The sequence below is a fragment of the Buceros rhinoceros genome, unplaced genomic scaffold (genome assembly GCF_000710305.1).
Source record: "Buceros rhinoceros silvestris isolate BGI_N320 unplaced genomic scaffold, ASM71030v1 scaffold710, whole genome shotgun sequence".
NCBI classification, from domain to species: domain Eukaryota; kingdom Metazoa; phylum Chordata; class Aves; order Bucerotiformes; family Bucerotidae; genus Buceros; species Buceros rhinoceros.
In genome coordinates this window covers 27,545-51,929 of record NW_010389946.1, presented here as the reverse complement: position 1 = coordinate 51,929, position 24,385 = coordinate 27,545, and the positions used below count along the sequence as shown (strand labels likewise).

The following is a 24,385-nucleotide window of genomic DNA, read 5'->3' as shown; positions in this document are numbered from 1 at the left end:
AAAAAAAAAAAAAACACACCAAACAAAAAAAAAACCCCAAAACCAACCCATTTTGCAACAGTGAAAGGTTTCCTTTCTTGGCTGTCACAAATTCACCCATCCTGCATGCAATGCTTGCTTTTGGTGAGGACCGTGTAGGTGTAATGCTAACAAACTCTTGCTCTGCCATAGTCCACAAACTTTGGTGCTTTCCTGTCTCCCCAAAAACCTTCTAGCAAAATCAATCTCTGCTTGAAACCAGCGATGTACTTGAGACAAAATTTACAACCCCACTCTGAAACCAGTAAGAAATGTGCCCCTGCAGAGCCCAGCAATGAAAGCTGTTATACAGACGTTTAGGCAGAGTAAGAGGAATATGGTTTCAGAGACTGAAAATAGTGATAGAAATAGAAGAAAATGGGGGGGATGATAAATTAGCTAATGTAAATGCTGTCTATTGACTACTATAAAAAAAGTAATGTTGAACAGAAGTCAATGAATGAGAAGTGGGACAGAGTAAAATTGTCTTGAATTCAGACTTATCCCCTGAACTCAAAGACATCCAACTGCTATGGGTTGAACTTGCAGTCCCTGGAGAGTCTGCTGGGATATCACAGGGATGAATGGTTTGTTCCAAAATACCCTGGGGTGCTTTAGTAAATAGGGCTTCTCCACCTCAAGTTATGATGGCAGACAGTTTGCCTTCTAATAGAAAAACGTATCCAACCACCACCTACCTCTTTCTAGTCAAGATTTTATTTTCAGCAAGACAGAAACAAAGGCAAGAAGATATCTTTACGGAATTCATCGAGGAACACATTTGGAGGAGACAGGCTTCTGCCTCTAACTTAGACCTTGGCCTCTGAAATCTGAGGCTGTGTTTTCCTTCGGCTCACTTTTCCCATGAAATGCTTTGACTTTGAACTTCTTGACTGAACTGGGAGACAGCAGTTACTGATCATATTAGTCACAGCTGCATGTTCCCAAGGAGTTACCATGTCAACATCTTGTACCCAGACCTTTGAAATGTAGCAATTTGCAGTCAGATCAAATGTCAAATATCAGTAAAGAGGTTTTATGAAAGAATTAAAATTACAGTCAGACAAAGGGGAGGGAGGTGTTAATGCATTGCCTCCAACAGCAGTGAAATGACCAGCAACTAAGAGAAAGTTGTGCTTGTGAGATATCAGCTCATAATTAATCTCTACAGTCTTGTTTATATGCTATAGAGATAGGAAAAAAGAGTTCCTAGTGTTCAAATAAAGGTAGATAATGCACTTAAGAGGTTCACAGCCCGTATTACAGCCACACGCATAGCCCTTTGCTTCTAGTAAGTTGCTCTTGGAAATGGTCCCTCCAACTGCTGGGAGCTGAACTAGCTGGTACTCTTCCCAGGTTCCTAGGACACAAGCACAATCAGGGGAAGGGCTGGGAAGAAAGAAGGGAACAAATGGAAGAGAATACAGGTTGGTATTCTAACCCAGCCCTTTGGAAGGAGACTAGTCCTTTGGATGCCATAACATAAAGGTCGAAAGTTTATTGAAAAAAAAGGCCATCCTGGAATGCCTGAGTGTGGGCTCATGTGACAGTTCAGGAGTGTATCCAAGGATGATCTAGCAGTGGAGGATGTGGTAAACCCAGCATGAATGACCTGTTGAACTTATGGTGTTTTAGAACACTTTTGGATTTTTTTTTGTTTGGTAATAGAAACAGAGTCTGTGGAAAAATCAGCTCCGAGGAGTGAAAATTTTTCTTAAAAGCACAGAAGTGTGTTTTACTTTTCAGCCTGGAGATGCAATCTACCCAAGAGATGAAAATGGAAAATTTATCTACCATGAGACAGACTTATGTGCCACTTGGGAGGTAAGCAAACACAACATCCATCCATACGTGCTTTGAAAACATGGATCTTCAGTTTTAATTGTGGCCTTCATAAACAGAGCTGAGGCATGCTGACAGGGCAAGTAAATCAAATTCTCCTAGCTCCATGGATAGTTTTTTCTTCTGTCCTTATGGATCTTGCTTCTCACCATCACTTAATTAGTTTTATAACAAAATGAAACATTGCTGAAATATGTGATATCCACATTCCTTCTGTCAGAGAGTGCACTCTACGTTTGCTAATGTCCCCTCTTTATCAGGTCTTTACAGCAGAAACTTGGAACCCTGAGAAGTGACTCCTCAAAAAAAAGGAAGCTTTTCACCCTCAAGAAAGAAAGCATAATTTGCTCTAAAGCTCACCATAAAAAAAAAAAAAAAGACAGACAAAAAACCCCACCACTACCAAGGAAAAAAAAAAAAAAAAACCCTTGCCATCAGAACAAGTTCACTGACTTCTAAATTTAATTATCGGATCTGGTTTTTCTGCTGAGAAAACTTACCAAGGAAAAAAAAAAAAAAAAAACCCTTGCCATCAGAACAAGTTCACTGACTTCTAAATTTAATTATCGGATCTGGTTTTTCTGCTGAGAAAACTTGGAGTGAAGTAGCATTTGCCTAAAAGGCTTCATTCTAACTTTGTGGTGCACTCTAGTCCTATGGCCAGATGCCTTCTCTAGGCCTACTGCTACTTGGCATCAGGATGTCAGGTGAGGCAGAAAGTGAGATTAGCAGTCTCCTCACATTCCTGCCTTTCAAAGCCTTGGGCATGCTTTAATTCAGGGCCAAAGCTGGTCAGCACCGGTCTGCTGCAAAGGCATCACTAATTCAGTCCAGTTCACACCAAGAGAGATAACATGGGTCACTACACATGTCACTTTAGCTTGCACCATCCGGAGATGGATAGTTGCGTCCCAATTTATCTGCTGCTCCTCGAGTAAAGCTAAAGACGTAGAATTGGTGAAACGGAGTGAAAGTTCAGAGTGGGAGAGAGCCTGAGGCAAGTTTGGGCTTTCCCCTGGCAACTGGATCTCAGAGGGAACAGGGATTTCCACATTAGCTGTTTATGTAACCCTTGCCCTTGGATGACGCAGTTAATACACCTCTTTCACTAGTTTCTCAAATGTTGAAAGCAACAGCTGTCCAAACACCGTTATGTTTCTATCTTCAAGCTGGTGCTTATTGTAAAGGATGTATTGTAGCAGGTCACTCTCTTCAGCTAATAAGCCAAGAGAAAAATAGGTGGTGGTGTGTGCCAGAAAATAACAGCACCAATCTAAATAGAACTGGCTAAACTCAAACCAGATAATTTCACTCTCTTGCTATGGTGCTAGCAGGCAAAAATGGCTCCAGATGACTGTATTTGCTGACTTGTCACTGAGTGATACAAAGCATATGAGGCCAACTAGAGGTCATCAAATACATGGTGCCTCTTATCTCCCTGCTTTTCGCTCCTGAGAGACAGAAAGGAATAACAAATCCAGCAGGAGGGACATCCAGCTCCATGGTGGGGTCTGCTCTACCTCAAACTGTCACTGAATAATTTGCGTGCAGAGTTTCTGTGAGCAAAGGGGAGGACCTTAGGGAAGGACCTTCTTTCCCCATAACAATGCAGCAGATGAAGCTATGAAGATCAGGGCACGTACTCATATTGTTCCTCAGCTATTAGGATTTGTCTGAACTGCAGAATATCTAGAATTTCCCTCTCTCCCCTCTTTTTTCTACTTTACACTGTACTGAAGTTTTCGGTGCTGGTTTTGTGATGTACCTTGCCAAAATTTAGAGGATTTCGCTGGACAGAAACTTCTTATGGAAAGCTGTCTTACAATCAAAAGGAATAAATTGACTTCTCAGGAAATCAATCTGTTCATTCTCCCTTTTTCTGCTTTGAGGTAGTGCTAAAGCAGCATAAACTAGGCAAAACTCTTTGAATGCTCATGTATGGTACTTCAGTATCTACATCTTAGATTAATCTTTATGCTCCTCAGATAAATTCTACCCTCACAGGAGGTACAAAGTATTAAGGTTTGGTCTGGGAAGCGGGTCTACACGGGAAGAGTTCAGAATAGCGGGATGGCACCAGCCCTCATGCTAATAGACCTGTTAGTTCTGCTGCAGCAAAGGTTCTTCTGCACTCTCTAGAATGGGCTGTCTTCCACCTGTCTCCAAAACACATGTTCCAAGGAATCAAGCCAACTCATGGGACTCCACTGGTCTTTTCTTTCTTTGCAGGCTATGGAAGCATGTAAAGATGCAGGCTTGGCAAAATCTATTGGTGTATCCAATTTCAACCGCAGGCAGCTGGAGATGATCCTGAACAAGCCAGGGCTTAAGTACAAACCTGTCAGCAACCAGGTATGAATGCAAGCCAAGGGCAATCACTGGCTGCTGTGGTGCTACTGCCCTACAGGGAACACAGACACAGCTTGTGGCCTAAGATGCCATGTGCAGAAAGGTGATGTATGCTTTACCACAGATGCTGCTGTCCATACCGTCACACTTCCATTTCTAGCTTGAGAATATTACTCATCTTATCTAAGCTAAAGATAAATATTTGAAGGTGCTTGAACAATCGCTCCCCTCAGTTCCTGCTCCAGGACTATAAAACAGGTGCCTCTGTGCCAAAGCTCTGTAACAAGGTTGAATGCTGAATCAATGAAGATCTGAAATCTCTGCCGTGTACCTTACTTCAAAAAATTCCCAACGCAAACCATTCAGAGTTAACCAGGCCAGAAGACATGAAGCCATGTCTTCTCAGCTGACACCAAACTAAAACAACACTAAGTATCAGGGATCTTGAGTCACTCTAAGCTTCTCAAGTTTAAAAGCCGTTAGAAGTAACTCCTAAATTTCCTGTTCATTCTCTCTTCTTGCCTTTCCTGTTAGATGTCAGTAAGAGTTAGAGAAAACCTAAATTAAAGAGGACATCCCGTTAAGTGAGAGACTTGAGCTGAACAAGCCCATGAAGATGACAGGCATGTCCGAGTTAAATTACAGTAGCGGGCTCAGAGAAGGCAGCAAGTGGCAGTGACCCATCTGAATGCCCAGTACCCTTGGCTCTAGCATTTGGCAGCTCACTATATTTCCTAGAAATCACTGGAAAGCTCTTCTGACTCATCTGGCATGAACGAACATCCACGTTAGCAATACCAGAGAAGAGGCCAGAGACCAACTGGGACCAACTTCCCACCCTCATCGCGTGGCCTGGAGAGCTGGAATTGACATGGGGCAGGGGGGCTGGCCATAGCCTTCATTTCTGTGTTTGGCCTGCAGAGAAAGGCAGCCTGTGAGAAGAGGAAATTCCATCACCCTTCACTGGTATTAACATGCCCAGCAGATGCAAAATGCAATTGCTGTTTCTGGCGTGCCCCTAATACTGCACCGAGCATTGCTGCTGCTTCCTGGGGTCAAGGAAAACTGGGCAAAAGATTAAGCTCAGCTTAGGGCAGCTAGCCAGCAAGCATAGATGTGCCAGCTAGCTTCAGAGTGCCTGCAAACAGTGGTTGCTCTGTCACCTTGTAGGCATCCCTTTTCCAGAGACCGAGAACGCAGCCAGAAAAACCCTGCCTGTAACGGGACAGTATTTGCAGTGTGGGAGGGCAGAGCTTGTAACAAGGTTATAACCATTATGGAGATGTCTCACCTTTTACGTATTCTTCCCCTCACCCTTCTATCCGGGACAGCATATGCCAACACTTCAGCAGCAGATTAGTCATCTTGAAAGCAAGAGGCAAAAACCCAAATATCTGACCTATGTGAGATGAGTTGTCTTCTCAGCCTACTTCTCTAGTGAGCTTCCCTCTCCTTCATTCCACCCACTTAGCGCAATCTTTCCACCGGGGCCCAATAAAAATTCCCTGTAGCCAAATTATAATTGCAGATCTTGATCAGCTGCCCCCTCAAAAAAGAAAAAAACCCCAACAATTCTATCACCCAGCAATGTACAATTAGAATGGTAGCCTTCGATTGAGTTTCCCTGTTCCTTAATTCACAGGTATCCTTTCCTGAAAGCATCACCTGGTCTGTAGCTCTCACAAGTACTGGGTCATCATCTGCTTCTGTATCTGGTCCTGATGGTTCATTTTTTTTTCTACATTACTCTTGTAGGTTGAATGCCATCCCTATTTCACCCAACCCAAACTCTTAGAATTTTGCAGACAACATGACATTGTTATTGTTGGGTACAGCCCACTGGGAACTTCAAGGGATGAAACATGGTAAGTCCCCATGTTACTTGCTAACAGACAGTATCCAGGAAAAGAATCATAGTGCTCTGCTGCTGGGTCTCTGCACTTTTGTCCCCATTTTTCAAAGTAGTTTTGTACTTCAGTGTCTAAATATTATCGTCGTAAGTGTAAACTTGCCACACTCGTGATGCACGCTGTCATCAAAAAAACACCAGGTGCATGTATAGAGGGTTGCCTTAGGTCTCCTCTAACAGAAAGCAAGTGTCTGTAAGAGGGAACATTGAGGCTTAGGAGAGGTAGTAAAAACTTAGTCAACATTAGGACATCGAGTAGGAAGCTGCCTTTGACAGCCTACCAACATAAATGCAAAAGCTTTTCTCCCATCTTTCACACTACATGTAAGAAAGGTGTAGTATTCTCTCTGCAAACAAGTATGTTTTCACATTAAAGATAAGGAGAGGGTTTTGATGTTTTTCTTTTTTCTAACTTTCTTCCAGGGTAAACGTGTCCTCCCCTCCTTTACTGAAGGATCCTGTGCTGAATGCCATTGGCAAAAAGTACAACAAGACAGCTGCACAGATCGCTCTCCGTTTCAACATCCAGCGAGGGGTGGTGGTCATCCCAAAAAGCTTCAATCCACAACGCATCAGAGAGAATTTCCAGGTAAATTCATACTCCAATGGAACATGGATGAATCCACTTACATTAGCTTAGTCCCTATAGAAGGTGATTTCTCTCTGTAGCTGTAAGGCTTGGCCAATGTCCAGTTTTGCTATATTTGATACCTTTTGTTCCCATCACTTAATGGTACATTATATGACAATACTAGAGCAAAGTAGAGATGAAATTTTGGTTTCTTTTAATCCTCTGGAGCAGCTAATGTTCCAGATGGTGGTGTATCCAGAGCACCAGTTGCTGCAGAGAGCAGCAAAAGCAAGATTCAGTAAGTCACCAGCCCGAGGTAGGTGTTCAGGAGCAACTGACTTGTTTTGCCCAGTCTTCAGGTATGGGGCATCTTTGTTCGGGAAGTGTTATTGCATATAGGTGTGCCAGAATAGCTCATAATCACCCCTACAGAAAGCATTTTGGGTGTGGTGGTCAGCCCAGATAAGATGGAGAATTGGTTCCAGTGTGCCTTGCAGCACTCGGTACCCGCACTGCTCTCCATCTTTCCAATCTGGTGGCCCAGTACTTGCCAGACTACCTTTCTCTTCTTTCAAAAGAGCGTAAGCAAATGTGACTGGACTTATTCCTCTCCTCAAGACTTTCCAATAAAAGCAAGCAAGTATGGATTTTGTGGGGAGAACCAGGGCGGAGAGGGGAGTGTATTTCTGAAATCTGGAACCTACTAATGTTGATTATGACAAGAAATGCTAACTTATCCCTAACATCTCTTTCCAATAGATCTTTGACTTCTCCCTCACTGAGAAAGAGATGAAAGAAATTGAAGCCCTGAACAAAAACGTTCGTTATGTGGAACTGTTAATGTAAGTCCAGGAGGCATCCTAGATCCTCACAGAACATTTCTGTCTTTTCAGAGGATTTAAAAAAAAAAAACAATTACTTTTAATATTAAAATAAGGTTATTCATACAAAAATCAAGGTGAGGTTTAAATATGGGAGGTCTTTAATGCAGCCTGAATATACTCCTGGACCTGTTGCAAAAATATGTGCAATACTTGCTTACGGCTCAGATGTCAAAATCCACCTAGTAGAAAGTGACTGCATCAGGCTCCTCCATCTCTGCTCTGTGTTGTAATGACAGTCTCAGCCACTCACAAGGTATAGCTTTGCCCCTGGTTAGCAGTGTGGATATCAGAGCTGAAATTCTAATCGGAGCACAGTCTTGTCTTTCTCCTCCTTCTTGCCTTCACTTCCAGTGCTCAGAAAGTCTTGTTGCTGCTCAAGTACAATAGCTTATGGATTGTAAACCTAGTGTTTCCAAAGGCAACTTTCCCTAAATTGCCATGTGGAAGGTTAAGAATTAAGGATACTGCTACGTGAAGCCACAGTTCTCATTTAGAAAGAGCTCTGCTCCTTCTTCCTTAGTACTTTGGTCAGAACATCAAAATTTGCCTGCCCAACTTTCTCACAAAAGAGGATACATCTTAGTGACCACAAGTGGCCACTAACTTTGTTTTGGCCTTTCCTCTGACAGTCTTGTTCAGCATTCTCTCTCTCCTGATGTCATGTTTCCTTGCACTTTCTTATACGCAGAAAACCATGCAGCTTGTTTGACTGTTATACCACTTCCTAATTTTCTGAGAACAAGGCTTGATCTCTTGCTGCTTGTTATCTAAAGCTTACCATCAAGGTAGTTTTGCTTCAGTCTGAAGGCTGCATTACCCCAAAAGGCTCAGACTGACCCAACATTTCTTCCAGGGAATGAGGATGTTTTATTTTCCTTTAGTTCAAGAGCATCTACAGTTTATAGCCAAACTTTACGCTTTCCCCTTTTTAGGGCACTCAATGTGTAGCCAAATGCTAGAGATTAATTTCCACGCATTTCTCTTGTTACCTTGTATTATCTGTGTCTTGCCAAACTGTAGTGTGCTCAAGCACCAAATGTAATGAAAAGCAGGACAGTGGCTTCTACAGCACTCTAAAATGTTGACCATTGCTCAAAAGATGGGAGGATGAATGTTGCAAAGGAACAAATAAACCACTTACTGTACTGCATAAATATGAACTAAGTTAAAAGCATCATAATGGAGTTCATCTTTCAGATTTAAGCTCAGCCATGTGTTCTGAAGCTTTAGTTTCTTAATATTTAAAATAGCCTTCCATCGATTAGCAGGACTTAGTTCCAGAAGGCTTCTCACAAATGGCCTAGCAGATTCTTATGTGTTTTGGTATTTGAAATTTGTTTTTTTCATAGCTAAGTTATGCTATAACATCATTTAAACTTTTAGTGAGTACATACGTGAAAAGTAACCTTGGTGCAAATGCAAGGCCCTTTTCCAGAAGCAAAGTTAGAGGATGCAAATGCCCACAGGAGAACTTTCTAAGCCATTAATAAAACAAACTAACAAACTAAATGGTTTACTTTGTTAGACTAAATTGGGTCACAGGGGGCCACTGAGGATAAGGAAAACAACACACATAGGATGGACATTGCCAGCTCTGTTTTCTACAGGAGTGCCATTTTTGGGTAACATGCTTAAATATAGTCTGACCTCAGCTGTGAAAAATGCTTTCACAGGGAAGTGATGTTATCACACAAGGAGCAGCTAAACATATATCTGCCTCCTAAGTGTTCTCACACTGAAGTGTCTGGAATTGACATTGCAACAGATGAGTTGCCAGCCTAAACAGATTTATTTCATCCAGCAATATGCATCTGAAAAAGTCAAACCATCATATAGAAAGACTTCTGGTTAGTCAGCTTTGCACAAAACTTTCAACTCTTGTGATGCAAATGCCAACAGGTATGGAAAAATCCAGCTTTCCTCTGGCTCTAACAGTTATTGGCTACCATGGCTACTGCATGAAAACCTATTGTTCTAATGGTGCGAGTAAGCCAATACGACGAAGATATTGCAATCAGTGGAATGAGTTAACAAGTTAAGCACCTGAACAGAAAATTGATGTTTTGCAAAAAATAACCACTTCAGGAAATCTCAGTCCAAAATGGTTTCTTCTTCCCTTGCAGAACTCTAGAAGTACTGTGCTGGGCAAGTTTTACACTAATCTGTTTTCTTGGTTTATTTTGTGCTCCCAGTTTCTGCTATGGACATTTTTCCTTACCAGTCATTCCAAGCTGCATTGAATCCTCTGAGCGCATCATTGTTACTCATAGGACTCAGACCTTTGAACACGTGAGAACTGATTAGCAAACATGTTCCATAGATGCAAAGTAGAGGTTATGTCACTGGCAACTCAGACATTTTCACGTTATACTGAAACCAACAAGCCAAAGTGTTGTGGCTTGTTTATTTGAACCAACTCAATCTGTCAATTTGTAAACACTTGAGCTTGTCCAAATATTGAAATGAAATGTTCTGACACAACTAATTCAAAATGTTCGATACTTTCCAGTTGTTAACTTCAGTATTGTAAACGTATCCCTCCCAAACTCGAAAAATTCACAGTTCGCATAAATGCCGGTACTTGTGACCTGCTGTAAGGCAAGGCAGCAAGCTGCCACGGTGCACCTGAAAACGCTCTTCAGAAATCCTTGATTTTGCTAATGGAAAGTGTTCGCCCAGCCAGGGCTTGTGGTTTAGCATCATCATCTCAATCAAACAAGAAAGCTCACAACAAAGAAACATCTACCTCTCTCCCAATTCTGCCAAAAAAGTGGGCAAACGCAGTGTGCCTGTGTTTCACCTGCAGTTGATCCTGGGATTTTTCCAATTGCCTTTTATGATGATCCCAGATCATGCATCTTCCCTGAGCATGCAGTCTTCAAACTGAAGCCTTTGGTAGTATGTAGTCATGAACATTCCTTTCTCCCCTGAACAGGTGACCCCAAAGCTTCTTTGTAAATTCTCTGCCACAGGTGCTATTAAGCTGTCAGAATATCTATACCTAGGCTGAGCTAGAGGATAGCCAGACCTAGTCTAGACATGGCAGCCACTTGGAGAAAGCGCCGTACCAGACCCAGACCTGTTCATGCCACGTCTAGATGCATAAGCCAAAGTAATGCAGTCTGGTGTCTCTACCTCTCCTTCAAATATAGCCCTATTTCTGAGGATCTTTCTGGACATCTGAACAAAGTCTTCCCCTTCCACAATGCATACATAGCAAAGCCATCCACCTTCCCTAGAACACTTCTACTAAACTGAGTTAAACTCACTGACTTAAACAGCAGCAAAACTGACATCCACACTCTTGTTGTTTTTTCCCCATCTGTCTCTAAGGTATGCAGTCTGTAGGCCTGAAAAATGGTATTTCACTGTCCTCTCCTTAAATGCACAGGTTTGCTTCCAACTTTACAGGGAAGATTATTCAGAGCAGAATATTCAGCTTCTGAATAAGCAGAAGAACTTTTCATGAAGGCTGCCTATATAGTGAAAGGAAGAGGTTTGCTAGGCACAGGACAACTGCATCAGTGATGTGATATTCTGCTTCACTCAAAAAGCTCATTTGTTCAATCTGACCTATCCACAGGTGGCGTGACCATCCAGAGTATCCCTTCAGCGATGAATACTGAAAACCAGGTGTGTCCGCACAGGTTCCCAACTCAGTGTTGTAAGGATTCACTGAAAGAGACCCAACTTTTGATGCTTTGACTTCATGGGAGACTGTTCAAATCAGCATTAAAAACATGACATTTACTTCCTTTTGTCTCATCGGTCTCTTACTGCTACCTAAGAGCAAATCTATTTAATCCATCAAATATCTGAGTTTAGCTTAGGAGGCTTTAATACTGCACATAGAAGCTTCAAAACTGACAGCTGATAAAACTGATAATTTCTCTTCAAAACAGGCTCACTAGTTCAAGCCAGCAATGGCACATTCTTCACTGAATTTGAAACAAGAATTTTTTGCCTCAGTAGTTGAAGAGGTATTATTTCACAGATCAAGTGAGAGAAAGATAGGAGAGGGGAACTAATTGGATTTGAGATGTATGTAAGTGCACTGCTTCATGCAGTGATGCCTGTTTAATTCTGACCGGAGTAATTTTCATCTGCATACGTGAGCTGCTTTCCATAGGTACACCCCAGCTGGATTCACATATAAGTAGTTCAAGCCCTAAAGCGTTATAAACATGCTCATAACCCTGCCCCTTGTTCCCGTTCCCCTCCACACACCCCCACCTCTGCCCCCCCAGCCGTCCCCAACCCCCAGATAAGGACCTCAGTAAAACACAGGACAGTGTATTGCATCTACATTTGAGCTTCTATAGAAAGATGGTATTGCATAGCTTTGCTATACCATCCTGGGGCTAGCCCTAGTGGAAGCCTCATCTCATGAGATTAAATAACCCTTAAACTTCTTTCCTGCTCCGCAAACTGAGAAGAAAATTTCAGTGCACTTCACAATTCTTAGTCTTTTGTATAAACTCTTAAGACAATACTGAATTAGGAAACAAAATTTTAGAAGGAGGGAAAGTCGTATTTTGTTAAATACCACTTTCTACCATGCTTTGAGACTGCAGAACACTGGCAGGTCCAAGAAAGGGCTGGAGTCAGGCAGAAACAGCTGGGTTGAAACCTGGACATTTCCTTCAATCTGTCCCCAGCTCTCTGAAACATACGGGCAGAAGCATGACACCAGAGTAAGGAAGACTAAGTCCTGTAGCATGAATTTCTTTTTCAGACCATTTGTTTGCTCAAAAAGTTTTGCAGCCTATAGGTGCATCAGCATATTCATATCTGCAGAAAGCTGTTTTCCCTCCTTCCTGTACCAGAGATGGGGTACACTAGAGAGAAGAAACTAAACTGTACACAAAGAGTATTTCATGTGTGCACACCACTAAACTAAAAGTTTTCCACACCAGTGGAAAGTGGTCATACATGATCTTCAGTCAATAGCATCTGCTTTTATTTATTACCATTGCTACTTACTATCTCTGGAGTGACTGGAACAGGAAAATGCCAGAGGTTACTCAAGGGCAGCTACCGTTTTATTCTATAACCCACTTAGACCAGAGGGGGAAATAAAAAAGGTGGGGGAGGTATAGTTGAGAACAAAGGTGCATTAGAAGCCTGCTGGTGCAGATCTAAGTACAATCCCAAGGTCAGAGGGAGCTCTTCTCCCACAGGTGGTCAGAATCACTATCACAGACCTGCTTTGCCCCTTTGTGAAGAGCTGAGGCTCCGGCCAAAAACCCGAACAAAATCCAAGTGTAAATTCAAGTGCCAGAGAGGAGCACATTTACTACCATACCCAACATGTTATTTCACTTGCTTCATAAGTATAAGCCTTAAATAGACCTATCAGGGCTCAACTGCTTAACAGTAGCACTGTAAAAAATTTTGCACTGTAACTTGACCAGGTGCAAGTCTCTGGCCATGGCCAATGCTCAGGCTGGATTTGGCAAAGCTCTTGTTTTCTACACTGCAAATATCAAGTAATGCTCACACCAGCCCCTTCACAGCTATCTGGTCTTTCCAAACATAACCCCCCAGAGGTTAGACAGCACCTGAAGTTCTAATAAATAAGGTTTCTTGTACATGTGAGTAAGGAAGACGATATGCTGAAACCTTTCTAACAGAAAATACCGTATAATCAGTTCTTCAATCAGTACTGAGTTAACAGGCAGGACAGACTGGCAGCCCAAGCCATGCCAGAAAATCCCCTTCCCACCTCATTCCCCATTTTAATAGAATCCTTCTCCCCCTTTGCATTGCCTCATTTGAATCTGATGAAAAAAGATTCAGCCTCTTCCCAGGGGCAAATGCTACTGTACTAGTTTCCATCAGTTATGAAACTGTTACTGACATCTAACCTAGTTTTTCCCCCCTACTTTGCTCAGTTTCAGACCATTGCTCCCCACTGTTCTCCATCTTGCCCTACAAAGAAAAGGTTTAGAGGAGGGAAAATACACAGGACTGCAGCTGGGGGCTTGGGAAAGACATTCTACCAGCAACTACACAGAGACAGAAAAGACCCAGACTCCAGCCCCACATATGATCTCACATCTAGCAAATCGCAGAGGCTTATTGATCATGGTGGCTGGTGTGAAACAGCATCATCTGGAAGTGCTGCATTCAGCCCTGCTCCAACTGAAAGGGTCAGGCGCGGACAGAGCGGGCTCCAGCACCTCCTGCTCTGATAGCAACCACACATGACAACACACAACCACAAATGCGAACTGGGAAAACTTACTCACTTTTGCTGTAAGTAACCTGAGTAGTTTGTGACTTTTCCTGTAGCTGCAAAGTGAAATGAAATCCAGACCAAAATAAGTTTGCTTCAGCTATGCACAAGTGACTTTACAGTAAAGAGAAGAACAAGTGATGCAGCATTTTAGATTCTTTTTGCAGCTCAAAAGCTGCTCCGGTCTGTCCAGCAGAAAGACAGGTGATACGTTCACATCCACAGCAGTACATTAGCACAGGGGTTTACCTGGTTGTTGGAGAAAGAGGCATTCCTTGTTACACAAGCTGAGGGCAGAGCACAAGGCTTTGGAGCTGCTGCAGCATGGGTACACCCATGCTCACATTCAATAAGCGAAGCAACATACAAGCACTGTCAATATGCTGATATCGCCCCTCCTCTGCACAGCATGGTTAGCTGAATTTGTTTCCCCACAGAGAGGCAGAGCTTCACCTTCCCCAAGACTAAGTATCTCGAATAGGAATCTGTTTCAAAAAGGACATGCACCCAGTTTTCCATGATGCTGTGCAGGTGCTCACAAGAGGGAAAGTGACCAAGTGGGATGGGGTTTGTGTACATTTTACAGCCTTATATTAAAGAACGCCCTTTGGATTTGTATCACACATTTTTTGTATCACAAAGATATCAAGAGGTTTTCCAATGGTGTATAACAAGTCCTGTGGAGGGAAGTGAGAGTCAATTATCAATTCTGTATCAATATCATATCAATTAAACAGCTGGAATTGGGACGCAGTTTTGGGTAGACAGAACTGTACACGGGGGAAGGGAAGGTAGTACCTCCCACAGTTTTCATGCCTTGCTTGCTGTTAAGGCCTAGGTGCCACAGAGCTGGGCTCTTTGCAGTAAAAATGAGACGTCTCTTCTCCCGGCCAAAGTGTAATGACAACCAAGGACAGAAAGGGAGTTTTGCAAATAGGAGGAGAGGATCAGAGGCCACGAAAGACAAAGCCTTTGGTTACATACAGCAGAGCCCTCACCTGTTTAGTCTTCCTCATTTCATTCATTTCTTGAATCCAACAAACCCCAAAAGTTGCTCCGGATTAGCAGAATATTTAACCATTACTATATCCGTGGGAAATGCAAAGGGATTCTACAGCAGACAGGCTGCTTTTTTCTTTAACTAATTAAGATCACCTCGTAACAAGAATCACAGTTGATTCTTTGATTTAGTACGTGAATCATTTAAGCATGGAAGCAAAGTCAGCGCTGCAAGGACTCTTAGAGGAAATCACATGCCTGGGAGGTGCAAGACATCTCTCAGATCTCTGCAGAGAGCAGAGACGACAAACTCAGTTCCCTCATGTACAATAAGCCTGATTTGTAGATTTAAGTCAAGATACCACCTTCCTCACTGTGAGAGGCACCAAAGTTCTCCTGCTGCCATCCACCAAACTGAAACACTTAGAAACTGCAAGACAATGCTCTTGTTTTCTGGAGGAGAGGAAAAGAGGGAGCTGCTGTTTCCAGACATATTTTGCCCTGATCTCAATAAGACATAATTCACACATCTAGAGGAAAGCACTGAGGTGGAGAAGAAAGTCCATAAGAGAGTGACATGTAAGAATGAGATTCAACATGCTTTTTTTCCACTTGTGACCTAAACTGCAAACACATTTGCCTTCGGGGGTGGGGTAATCATCACGCAGTTGGGTAGTAGTGCAGTTTTTATACTAATTGATTCTCAGCAGTGCCGTATTTCCAACATCCTACTACCCTGGAGCAAAAACCCTAGCTTGTAATAAAAGATTTTGAGAGTGTGAAAAACAAAAAAAGTTAATTTTCTTCAATGCCAGACAGACTTCTTGGGGAACCTTAACTCAATATGCATGAGCAATACTCACAACAGGACAACACATTGCAAACAAATGCAAAGCAGAACCAAATGGAAAAAGAGGAGGGAGAGAAGGAGCTGGAAAGAAGGACAACACATGTGAGAGTAAACACATACACATGCACACAGAGGGGTACCACTCAATGAAGCTGCTTAGTTTTTGCTCTGCGGACTGAAAAGCTACATGGATCGAGGCCTCAGATCAGTCCGAGGTCATTGACCATAGCGAAGGAAAAATCCTGCAGAGCAACAAATGTGCACTGAATTACAAGTTAAATGAGAGGTTGTGATGACCCAGAACATGTCTCAGAGCAACCTCACACATAATGAGGAAAAAGTCATGCAAGCACAAGGTGCTGAGGATACTGGATAGGATCCTGCTAGCATTTCAGCATGTACAAATCAAGATTGACTCTGCTGACTCAAGGTTTATGCCAGTCTAGATGGACAAAATAGAGGCCTCACATCCTCAGTACAGGCAAACTCACACTAAATTTTCTGTTCGCCTAATTAGTCTAACCAATGCTGTTCTCCCAGGCTGGGGCAGACCCTGGGGAAAGCTTTCAAAAAGTATTTTGTCCTTTGTGATCTCTTTGGAAAACTGCTTTACTTCTCATGCTACCAAGTCTCAGCTTCCACCTGCAGTGCAATACCCAAAGCTCCTCACGAGTGAGATAAGGAGGTTTCACAAGGCTAACCCATCAGCTCACATATTCATCACTGATGTCTCCAGGCAGTCCAGAATAGCCCAAACCAGCTGTTTAGAAGCCTAGTTTGCACAGTTCCTCCCTGCTTTTCCAGCGGCAGGGCTGCAAACCTGCATTGCTTTTCTATAGGATGATGAGGAGATTGCCTTTACATTTCATTGACTACATTGATCTGTACTTGAGAAACCTCCAATATTTGGAAAGGTTCTAAGTCATTCCACCAGAGCTACCTCTCTGGTCCCCTGTGGGGTACCGTCTTCCCTATATAGGGTAGAAGAAACAAAGCAGGAAAGTAAGAGGTAAAATATTAGAAATGCCCACATGATTTAGGATTTCTACTCATTTTTTAATAGGCATGGCATTTAGAGCACAGCAGCAGTCATGAATTCCCTTGGCAATCTACACCTCTCCAGACCCGAGACCACCAGGTTACTTGGCTCATGCTCCTGTGTTCACAGTATTGGTTTGCTGGGCGTGCAAGAGTTCGAGGCAATAAAAGTGCTGTCAGAGAGCACAGTTGGAGGGAGAGGGGGTATTATAACTCCCTTTCCTTAGCAGTTAGAGCACTGAGAAGTGATGCAGCAAGTCAGGTTCAAGTCTTTGTGGGGGTTTGAACCTACACGTCTGGCTTTACTCAGTTACCAATATGTACAGCCTTCTGGAAGGGATCTGGCTCCATTCACTCAACTGAATGCTTCAACTTTGCATGAGAAATTCATCAGGGTGAAAGGGGGAAGGGCTTGGTAGCTGAGAAACAAAACAGACTTTCTTGGGAAGGAAGGCACTTGCAGTCCAGCCCTCACTCAGGTCACTGCTGAGTGGAAAACACTCCCACTGAACAAGCATTAAGGCTTTCGCCCTTTGCACTATGGCTCATTCCTATGCTGAGTTCCTCTCTCTGGTATTTCTTTTTGACACACCACCAGTTATGCTATCAGAGAGGATTCTTTGTTTTGGAAAGGATGATATAAATAACCCTTCCAACACAATATGTATAAACGTGAATTTCCCTCCATTTTTAGTGTTAATTACTACAGTGAGAACAAACCCTACAGCATCATTTAACCAAACACCCCAGCAGGCTGCTGAGAAATACTACAGATCCAACTGGATTAAGGCACTGATTCGCCCTTCCCTTTTGCCCGATTTTTTCGGCGCTCCACAGACATTAGTGATCAACCCAGTGTGATTATCTTTGCCTCCTCCAAACCTTATTTCTTTGACTGTCTTTGCAGCTAAACACATTTGTGCACGTTCTCTGTTTTCTCCCAAGTTCCATTTTGCCATGTACCTAAACAATTAGTTCAACTCAATCAAACCTGACTTCTGACTGAGGATTGCCCTCGCATGCTGTCACTCCCTGAAAAGATCACTTGGACACCTGTCCCATTCTTCTGTTTTCCTCCTGTCCACTGAAGAAAGAGGCCTTGACATGGCCCACTTCTAGGGAAAGGTCACTCATCTAAACTATTTCCTAGATCTGGTAGAATTCAGCATTTACAAAGAGCATTTGGTGCTAAGTACGTCCTTCCTGTAGCATTTATGATGGAAATGTGGATACACTGTGCTAAACAGTGAGAATTACAAACTCGAAACAATTAGGGGTGAGAAAGCCCCCAGAAACCACGTTATGTGCCTTTCAGCAGGTTTGACCCTGTGAAGGATTATGAACTGAACTTTGCTTGAAGTAAAGACTGGATGTGTACCACAGAGAGCAGCCTCTGTTTGGATCAAGACTGGGAAAGGGTAAAAATGGTGATGGGGAAACTAAGGAAGCCAGCTGATGGGTTATGGAGACTGGCCTGTTTACAGTGGTATGAAGAGAAGCAATGGTCTGCAATCACAGAATCATTTTGGTTGGAAGAGACCTTTAAGATCATCAAGTCCAACTGTTCACCCTGCACTGCCAGGGTCCCTAAACCACGTCCCTCAGCACCACAGCTACACAGCTTTTAAACACTTCCCTGGAAGCATTTAAAGACTCCACCACCTCCCTGGGCAGCCTGTTCCCGTGCTTTACAATCCTCTCTGTAAAGAAATTTTTCCTCATATCCAACCTAAACCTCACCTGACACAACTTCAACCCATTTCCTCTCATCCTATGACTACAAGGGAGAAGGGATCGACCACCACATTGCTACAACCTCCTTTCAGGTAGCTGCAGGGAGTGATGAGGTCTCCCCTGAGCTTTCTCTTCTCCCGGCTAAACAACTCCAGTTCCCTCAGCCGCTCCTCGTAAGACTTGTTGTCTAAACCCTTCACCAGTTTTGTTGCCCTTCTCTGAACATGCTCCAGCACCTCAATGTCCTTCTTGAAGTGAAGGGCCCAAAACTGGACACAGTACTCAAGGTGTGGCCTCACCAGTGCTGAGTACAGGGGACAGTCTCTTCCCTACTCCTTCTGGCCACACTATTGCTGATGCAAGCCAGGATGTTGTTGGCCACTTGGGCACACTGCTGGCTCATATTCAGCTGGCTGTTGACCAAAACACCCAGATCCTTTTCTACTCAGCAGCTTTCCAGCCACTCCTCCCCAAGCCTGCAATGGGCCACAACAACCCCCTGCAACAAGTCAGAACCTGGCAATTAGCCTTATTGAACCTGATATCATTGGCCTTGGCCCACTGATTGCCGAGTACAGGCGGCAATCTCTGCTCTCCTCCTGCTGGCCACACTAGTGCTGATAAAAGCCAGGATGCCGTTGGCCCTCTTAGCCACCTGGGCACACTGCTGGCTCATGTTCAATCAGCTGTCAACCAGCACCCCCAGGTCCTTCTCTGCTGTGCAGCTTTCCAGCCACTCCTCCCCAAGCCTGCAATGGGCCACAACAACCCCCTGCAACAAGTCAGAACCTGGCAATTAGCCTTATTGAACCTGATATCATTGGCCTTGGCCCACTGATCCAGTCTGTCCAGATGCCTCTGTAGAGCCTCCTGACCTTCAAGCAGGTCAACATTCCCACTTAACTTGGTGTCATCTCTGAACTTACTGAGGATGCACTTGATCCATTCACCCAGATCATTGATAAAGACATTAAAGAGAACAAGCTCCAATACGGAGCTACGGGGAACACCACTTGTGACTGGCCGCTAACTGGACTTAACTCCATTCACCACCACTCTCTGGGCCTGGTCATCAAGGCCGTTTTTTTATCCAGTGAAGAATACACTCATCCGGGCCATAGGCAGCTGGTTTCTCCAGAAGGATTCTGTGGGAAACAGTGTCAAAAGCTTTACTAAAGTCCAGGTAAACAACATCCAGAGCCCCGCCCTCACCCACTAAGCAGGACACCCTGTCATAGAAGGAGATCAGGTTAGTCAAGGACCTGCCTTTCATTAACCTACGTTGATTGGGCCTGATCAGGTTGTCCTGTAGATGCCGCATGATGGCACTGAAGATGATTGCCCTGTAACCTCCTCCAGCACTAAGGTTAGACTGACAGGTCTATAGTTCCCTGAATCCTCCTTCCAGCCCTTCTTGTAGATGGGTGTCACATTTGTTGACCTCCAGTCAATTGGCACCTCACCCATTAGCCAGGACTGCTGGTAAATAATGGAAAGTGGCTCCGTGAGCACTTCTGCCAGCTCCCTCAGTATCCTTGGGTGGATCCCATCTGTCCCCTTAGACTTGTGCACATCTAAGTGGTGCAATAATTCACTGTCCATTCCCTCTTGCAACATGGGGCCTTCCTTCCACTCACCATCTCTGTTCTCCAGCTCAAGGGGCTGAGCACTCAGAGAACAACTGGTCTTACTATTAAAGACTGAGAGAAAAGCAGCGTTCAGTACATTAACGTTTTGCTCATTCTTGGTCACTTACAATTACAAACCATATAACAAGAGAGATGCATTAACTTCTACATTTACAACCTATATCACAGCACAGGAATAAGGAAATACTCAAAGAAAGCAAAGACCATAAGGTTGGTCAAGATACCAGTTTTTAACTACACAGGGCCACTCTCTGGAATTAATGGCTACAGCCATTAAAGGGCCAAACAAAGATGTTGGGGTTTGAATCTAACAGCTTGTATGATAGCCAGTGTGTAATACCTCCTCGTCAGATACCACCTAGCTGGATGGGAAGAACTTTCCCACCTCACCCTGCAGCTGCACATGGAATTATATAACCAGGGGCTCCAAAGAGTCCTCTCTGGTGCCAGCGTCACACGTTGCTCAAGGCTTAATACTTTCAAGTCACATTCAATAAAGCTAATTTTTTTTTTCCTTAAAAATTAATTCCAGTTCTCCAAGAGGAAGGCAAAAAAGATAGAGATATCTGGAGCTTTTCAGCCAGGATGTTAAGTGTATTTATGATCGCAGGCTTGCATGGGCATGCACACACATGTGCCAGGAATCCTACCCCCTGCAGAGTCCTGCCACACATTTTCCCAGGGAGGTGCTGGGATAATGCACATCAGCTTCCCAAAGCACCCAGAGCAGCTCACCTGTTACAGCTGTACATACAGCATTTCACTGGCACTGGCGAATCACAGGCTGAGAGCACCACAACAGCCTAAACCACACACACACCACAGACACAGCCTCTCAGGGAGTACCACCAGGGTACAACAAGCAAAACAACATACTTAAGTCCTTTGCATTAGCTTAGCACCAGGTTGATATTAGCCACAGTCTAACTGGTTATCCTTCAGTAGATTGTTTCACACCCACTTTGCTTTGTAGCTTAGCACTTTATGAGAAAACTTTCCATGAACTGAAACAGCCCTAAAGCAAAACAGACAAGAAACATTTTTCCTTCCCTACATTCACCCAGTCTTTTTTCAGTTCCTCAGAAGTTGCTGCAACATCCCACCTTGCAGACCCATCCTCTGATCAGGAGAGGAGGCAGGTTCCTACCTCCCCAGAAGCTCAGCAGCCCAAGCAACAAGAACAGACTTGACTTACCTCACCTGACACTTCCTTCCTTTTTCTTTCCACTGCCCTGCCAGTGCAAATGTCTTACCTGAGGGAGGGAAAAGGTGCAGCAGCCCTCACCTCAGCAGCTTGAAATGGAACCAGGAAGAGACCACCCTAACCCTCACATCTGAGAGATCTAGAGGCTTCAGTGAGCTTATGTGCTGCTACTTTGAGACCCCAGGTGCAGCTAATCTCAACTATCCCACCCTGAGTGGAGGAAGAGGTTGAAAAAAGCTTCCAAGCAAGCCTCTGTGCTATATTCTTGGAGTTGGCTAGGGCTCAGGCTGCGAGGTAAACCGCTAAACTTGGGAAAATAACAGTCTGTGTATGGCTTTTAACTTATTTTTTCTTTCCCCTACATATGAAATTTATCTCTACTGTTTCTGGGTCATCAGTCTGCAGATCTGCCTTAGTCATCTGGCTATGATGTTCACAGATGAACAAATAAATGAATCACGCTCTTTGCAGGCATTGCTGTGAAATAACTTCCTTCCCCTCGACTTTTCTGTATTTCCCAAGCCGAGGAAGCCAAAGCTTACAGCACCCACAGTGAGCATGCTTTGGTCAACGACCGTCTCACGGGGCAGCTTTGCAAGAAAGCAACCTGTGTGCACAGCTTTGCTGCTGTCTGCATAGGAGGGCAGCTCATGCTCGTGGGTTGCATCAGCTCCACTGCCTGGTCGGGAGCCTGGACATGCTCCCGCAGCACCAGGAGACAGTGGGTGAATCCATGCCTATAAGGGTTGCACAGTATGGGCACACCTCACGCACATGCCCTGTTCCTCGGACCGGGATGTCTTCGTATTTGCAGTTTCCTTGGATCTTGAAAATTAAAGCAGTCAGGTAAGAAAAGGCCAAAAGAGAAGCTTGAGATAAATAACATTTAACACTCCAAATTCCTCCTATGTGTAGATCCAAGTGGGTTGAATCCACTCTGTGTTCTGGGCCATTCAGATACAATTTTGGGAGTCATCTTGCCCAATGTGGGAGAGCAGTAGGTAGAAGGAGATCTATTACAAACTGCCTTGATTTGCAGGGTGAGGGCCTTGGATGGTGCAGTGAAACCACTGCAGCACTGATTTTTGGTCCCACAACATTTGTAACTCTAAGGTTGAATCTGGGCCTCTGGTAGGCAGCAGGACCTCAGAGAGCATTCAAGGGATATGGGTGTCAGAAGAAAGTTCTAAGAGGAAACGTAAGCCTCAGTTTATTTCCAGAGTGAATTCAACACTAATGTTTTGGTTGTAGAAAGGCTCCCATTTCCATCTACCTCTCTCCTGGAGACAAACATTAAGGTTTTCCTTCTGAAAATGAAAATTATAAATATTTGGCCTTTCAGAAACTCAGTAAGAAGAACAAAAGGAATTTCCACCACCCTTTAACCAACTCAGTTCTCCAGTCAATAAGGAGAGCATTAAGCAAGGCCATGGAAGACCTTGGTTTTCATCCCATTTTTGACCCTAAACTATTTGCTTCCCTTTAACAATTTTGAAAAAAGGGTCCTAGCACAAGGTTTCAGGAGACCTGCTGAATCCCTGTTTCCACAGCTCTTTCAGGTTATATGTGGTGAGTTTAGACAAATCATAACAATGTCTGCTGGAGAACTCTGGCAGCCTTCTCAGCAACTGAGTTCGATGCTCCAGTTCACGAGGAGGATTGAAGTTTGCTTGTCTTTAACCACCTACTGTTTATAGTAGGAAACCCGAAGAGCACTCCCAGGATCCCACAAGAAATTACTCTTGTCTACTTGTAACTACTATGATGCATTAAGATGGGACTTTCCACCCATCTGGATAACACTATACTTTGGTCTAATTTCCTGAAGATTGCGTTCTTGCTGGGATCAGTCCCTCGTCCAAGCTGCTCCTTGTTGAAAGCTGTTGACAGAGAACTATGCAAAAGAGATTTATGTGCAAAGCAACCTTTTTTTTTCTTTTCTTTCACCGATTTTTTTTCTTTTTCTGTACCTTAAGTAATAATCATTAAAATTTGTATTTTGCTAGTTACTGAGTGTGATGTTCAGTGTGAACATTCTGTGAATAAATTAGTTCAGGTCATTTCTCTGAACAAGCTCTGAGATGAGCCAGTTCTCAGGACTTGCCCACAGTTAGTTGTTTTCTTCATTTCTAGCAATTCACGGAATAAAATCACTCAGCTTTCAGTATTTTAACGGAACTTCCCTCTTCCAAACAAGGTGTGGAAGTTGTTGTTATGTTGTTACAGCTCCACAGAAGAATTTTTTCCTTCCATGGAAAACTGTTTCTCTGGCAATACTTCAGCTTTGGTAATACACACATAATAAAGTTATCTTTTTTTTTCTTTATGTATGTGCTTATACTTAGATCTACCATTCTGTTTACCACTTTATCCACATTTCTCTTCTGTGAGTTTGCATTGTCTTTTAATATAAGGAAGCATTGTATTAGCACAGTGTAGAGAGCAGAGCATTTACTGGGTGCCTTGATGCTTAGCACTGTCTTCATTCCCCACCAAGCAGAGCCACAGAATTTTAATCAATGCTCAGTATCATTCTAGCAAGTTTAAAAAAAAGCATAACTGAAATTCCATGTATCCTTATGTATAACAAACATGCCTAATAGCCTGAAGTAAGCAGTCATCTGTCTGTTCAAGTGATCAAATGGAGCAAAGACAGCTAGCCATAACACAGCCATTCCTATTTACTAGCTCCTTTTCCTGTTCCCAGCTATACGTAGAAAGGGATCTCTAACTTTACCGGAATGTTTTGTTTTACTAGAATGTTTTGTTTTACCAGAGTCAGAAGAGCGAAAGATTGCAATGCTTTTGCAAGGTTCTCAGTACTGCAGCTGAGGGTGCAGCTGTTGGTGTAGCCTGCACCAACCTCCACGGCTGCGTGGCGTGGATGGCTGGGTCCTCCTGAAGCTACTTTCCTGTCGTTGGCACTCATGGCTCCCCGTACATTGACCTTATGCCTGTTAGCAAGCAGAGACTCCTGGATCAGCCATGACAGAGAGTTTCTATCTTTATGATATTTGCTGATCAACACAAGCTTTTGGAGAATCTGTGTATGGATAGCAGATTTGAGCATGGGTGAGACACGTGTGCTCTCAGAAATGAG

General features: G+C 43.5%; 1 protein-coding gene across 1 annotated transcript; it reads left to right on the top strand.

The window, feature by feature from the left end:
- Positions 1-1,752: 1,752 nt before the first annotated feature.
- Positions 1,753-11,323, top strand: LOC104493045 (3-oxo-5-beta-steroid 4-dehydrogenase-like; the record flags this gene model as incomplete). Its single annotated transcript, XM_010135661.1, has 6 exons — positions 1,753-1,842; positions 4,090-4,212; positions 5,965-6,074; positions 6,542-6,707; positions 7,449-7,531; positions 11,157-11,323. Coding segments are annotated over 6 exons (615 nt in total), but the record flags the coding sequence as incomplete, so codon positions are not given.
- Between the last annotated feature and the right edge of the window lie 13,062 nt (positions 11,324-24,385).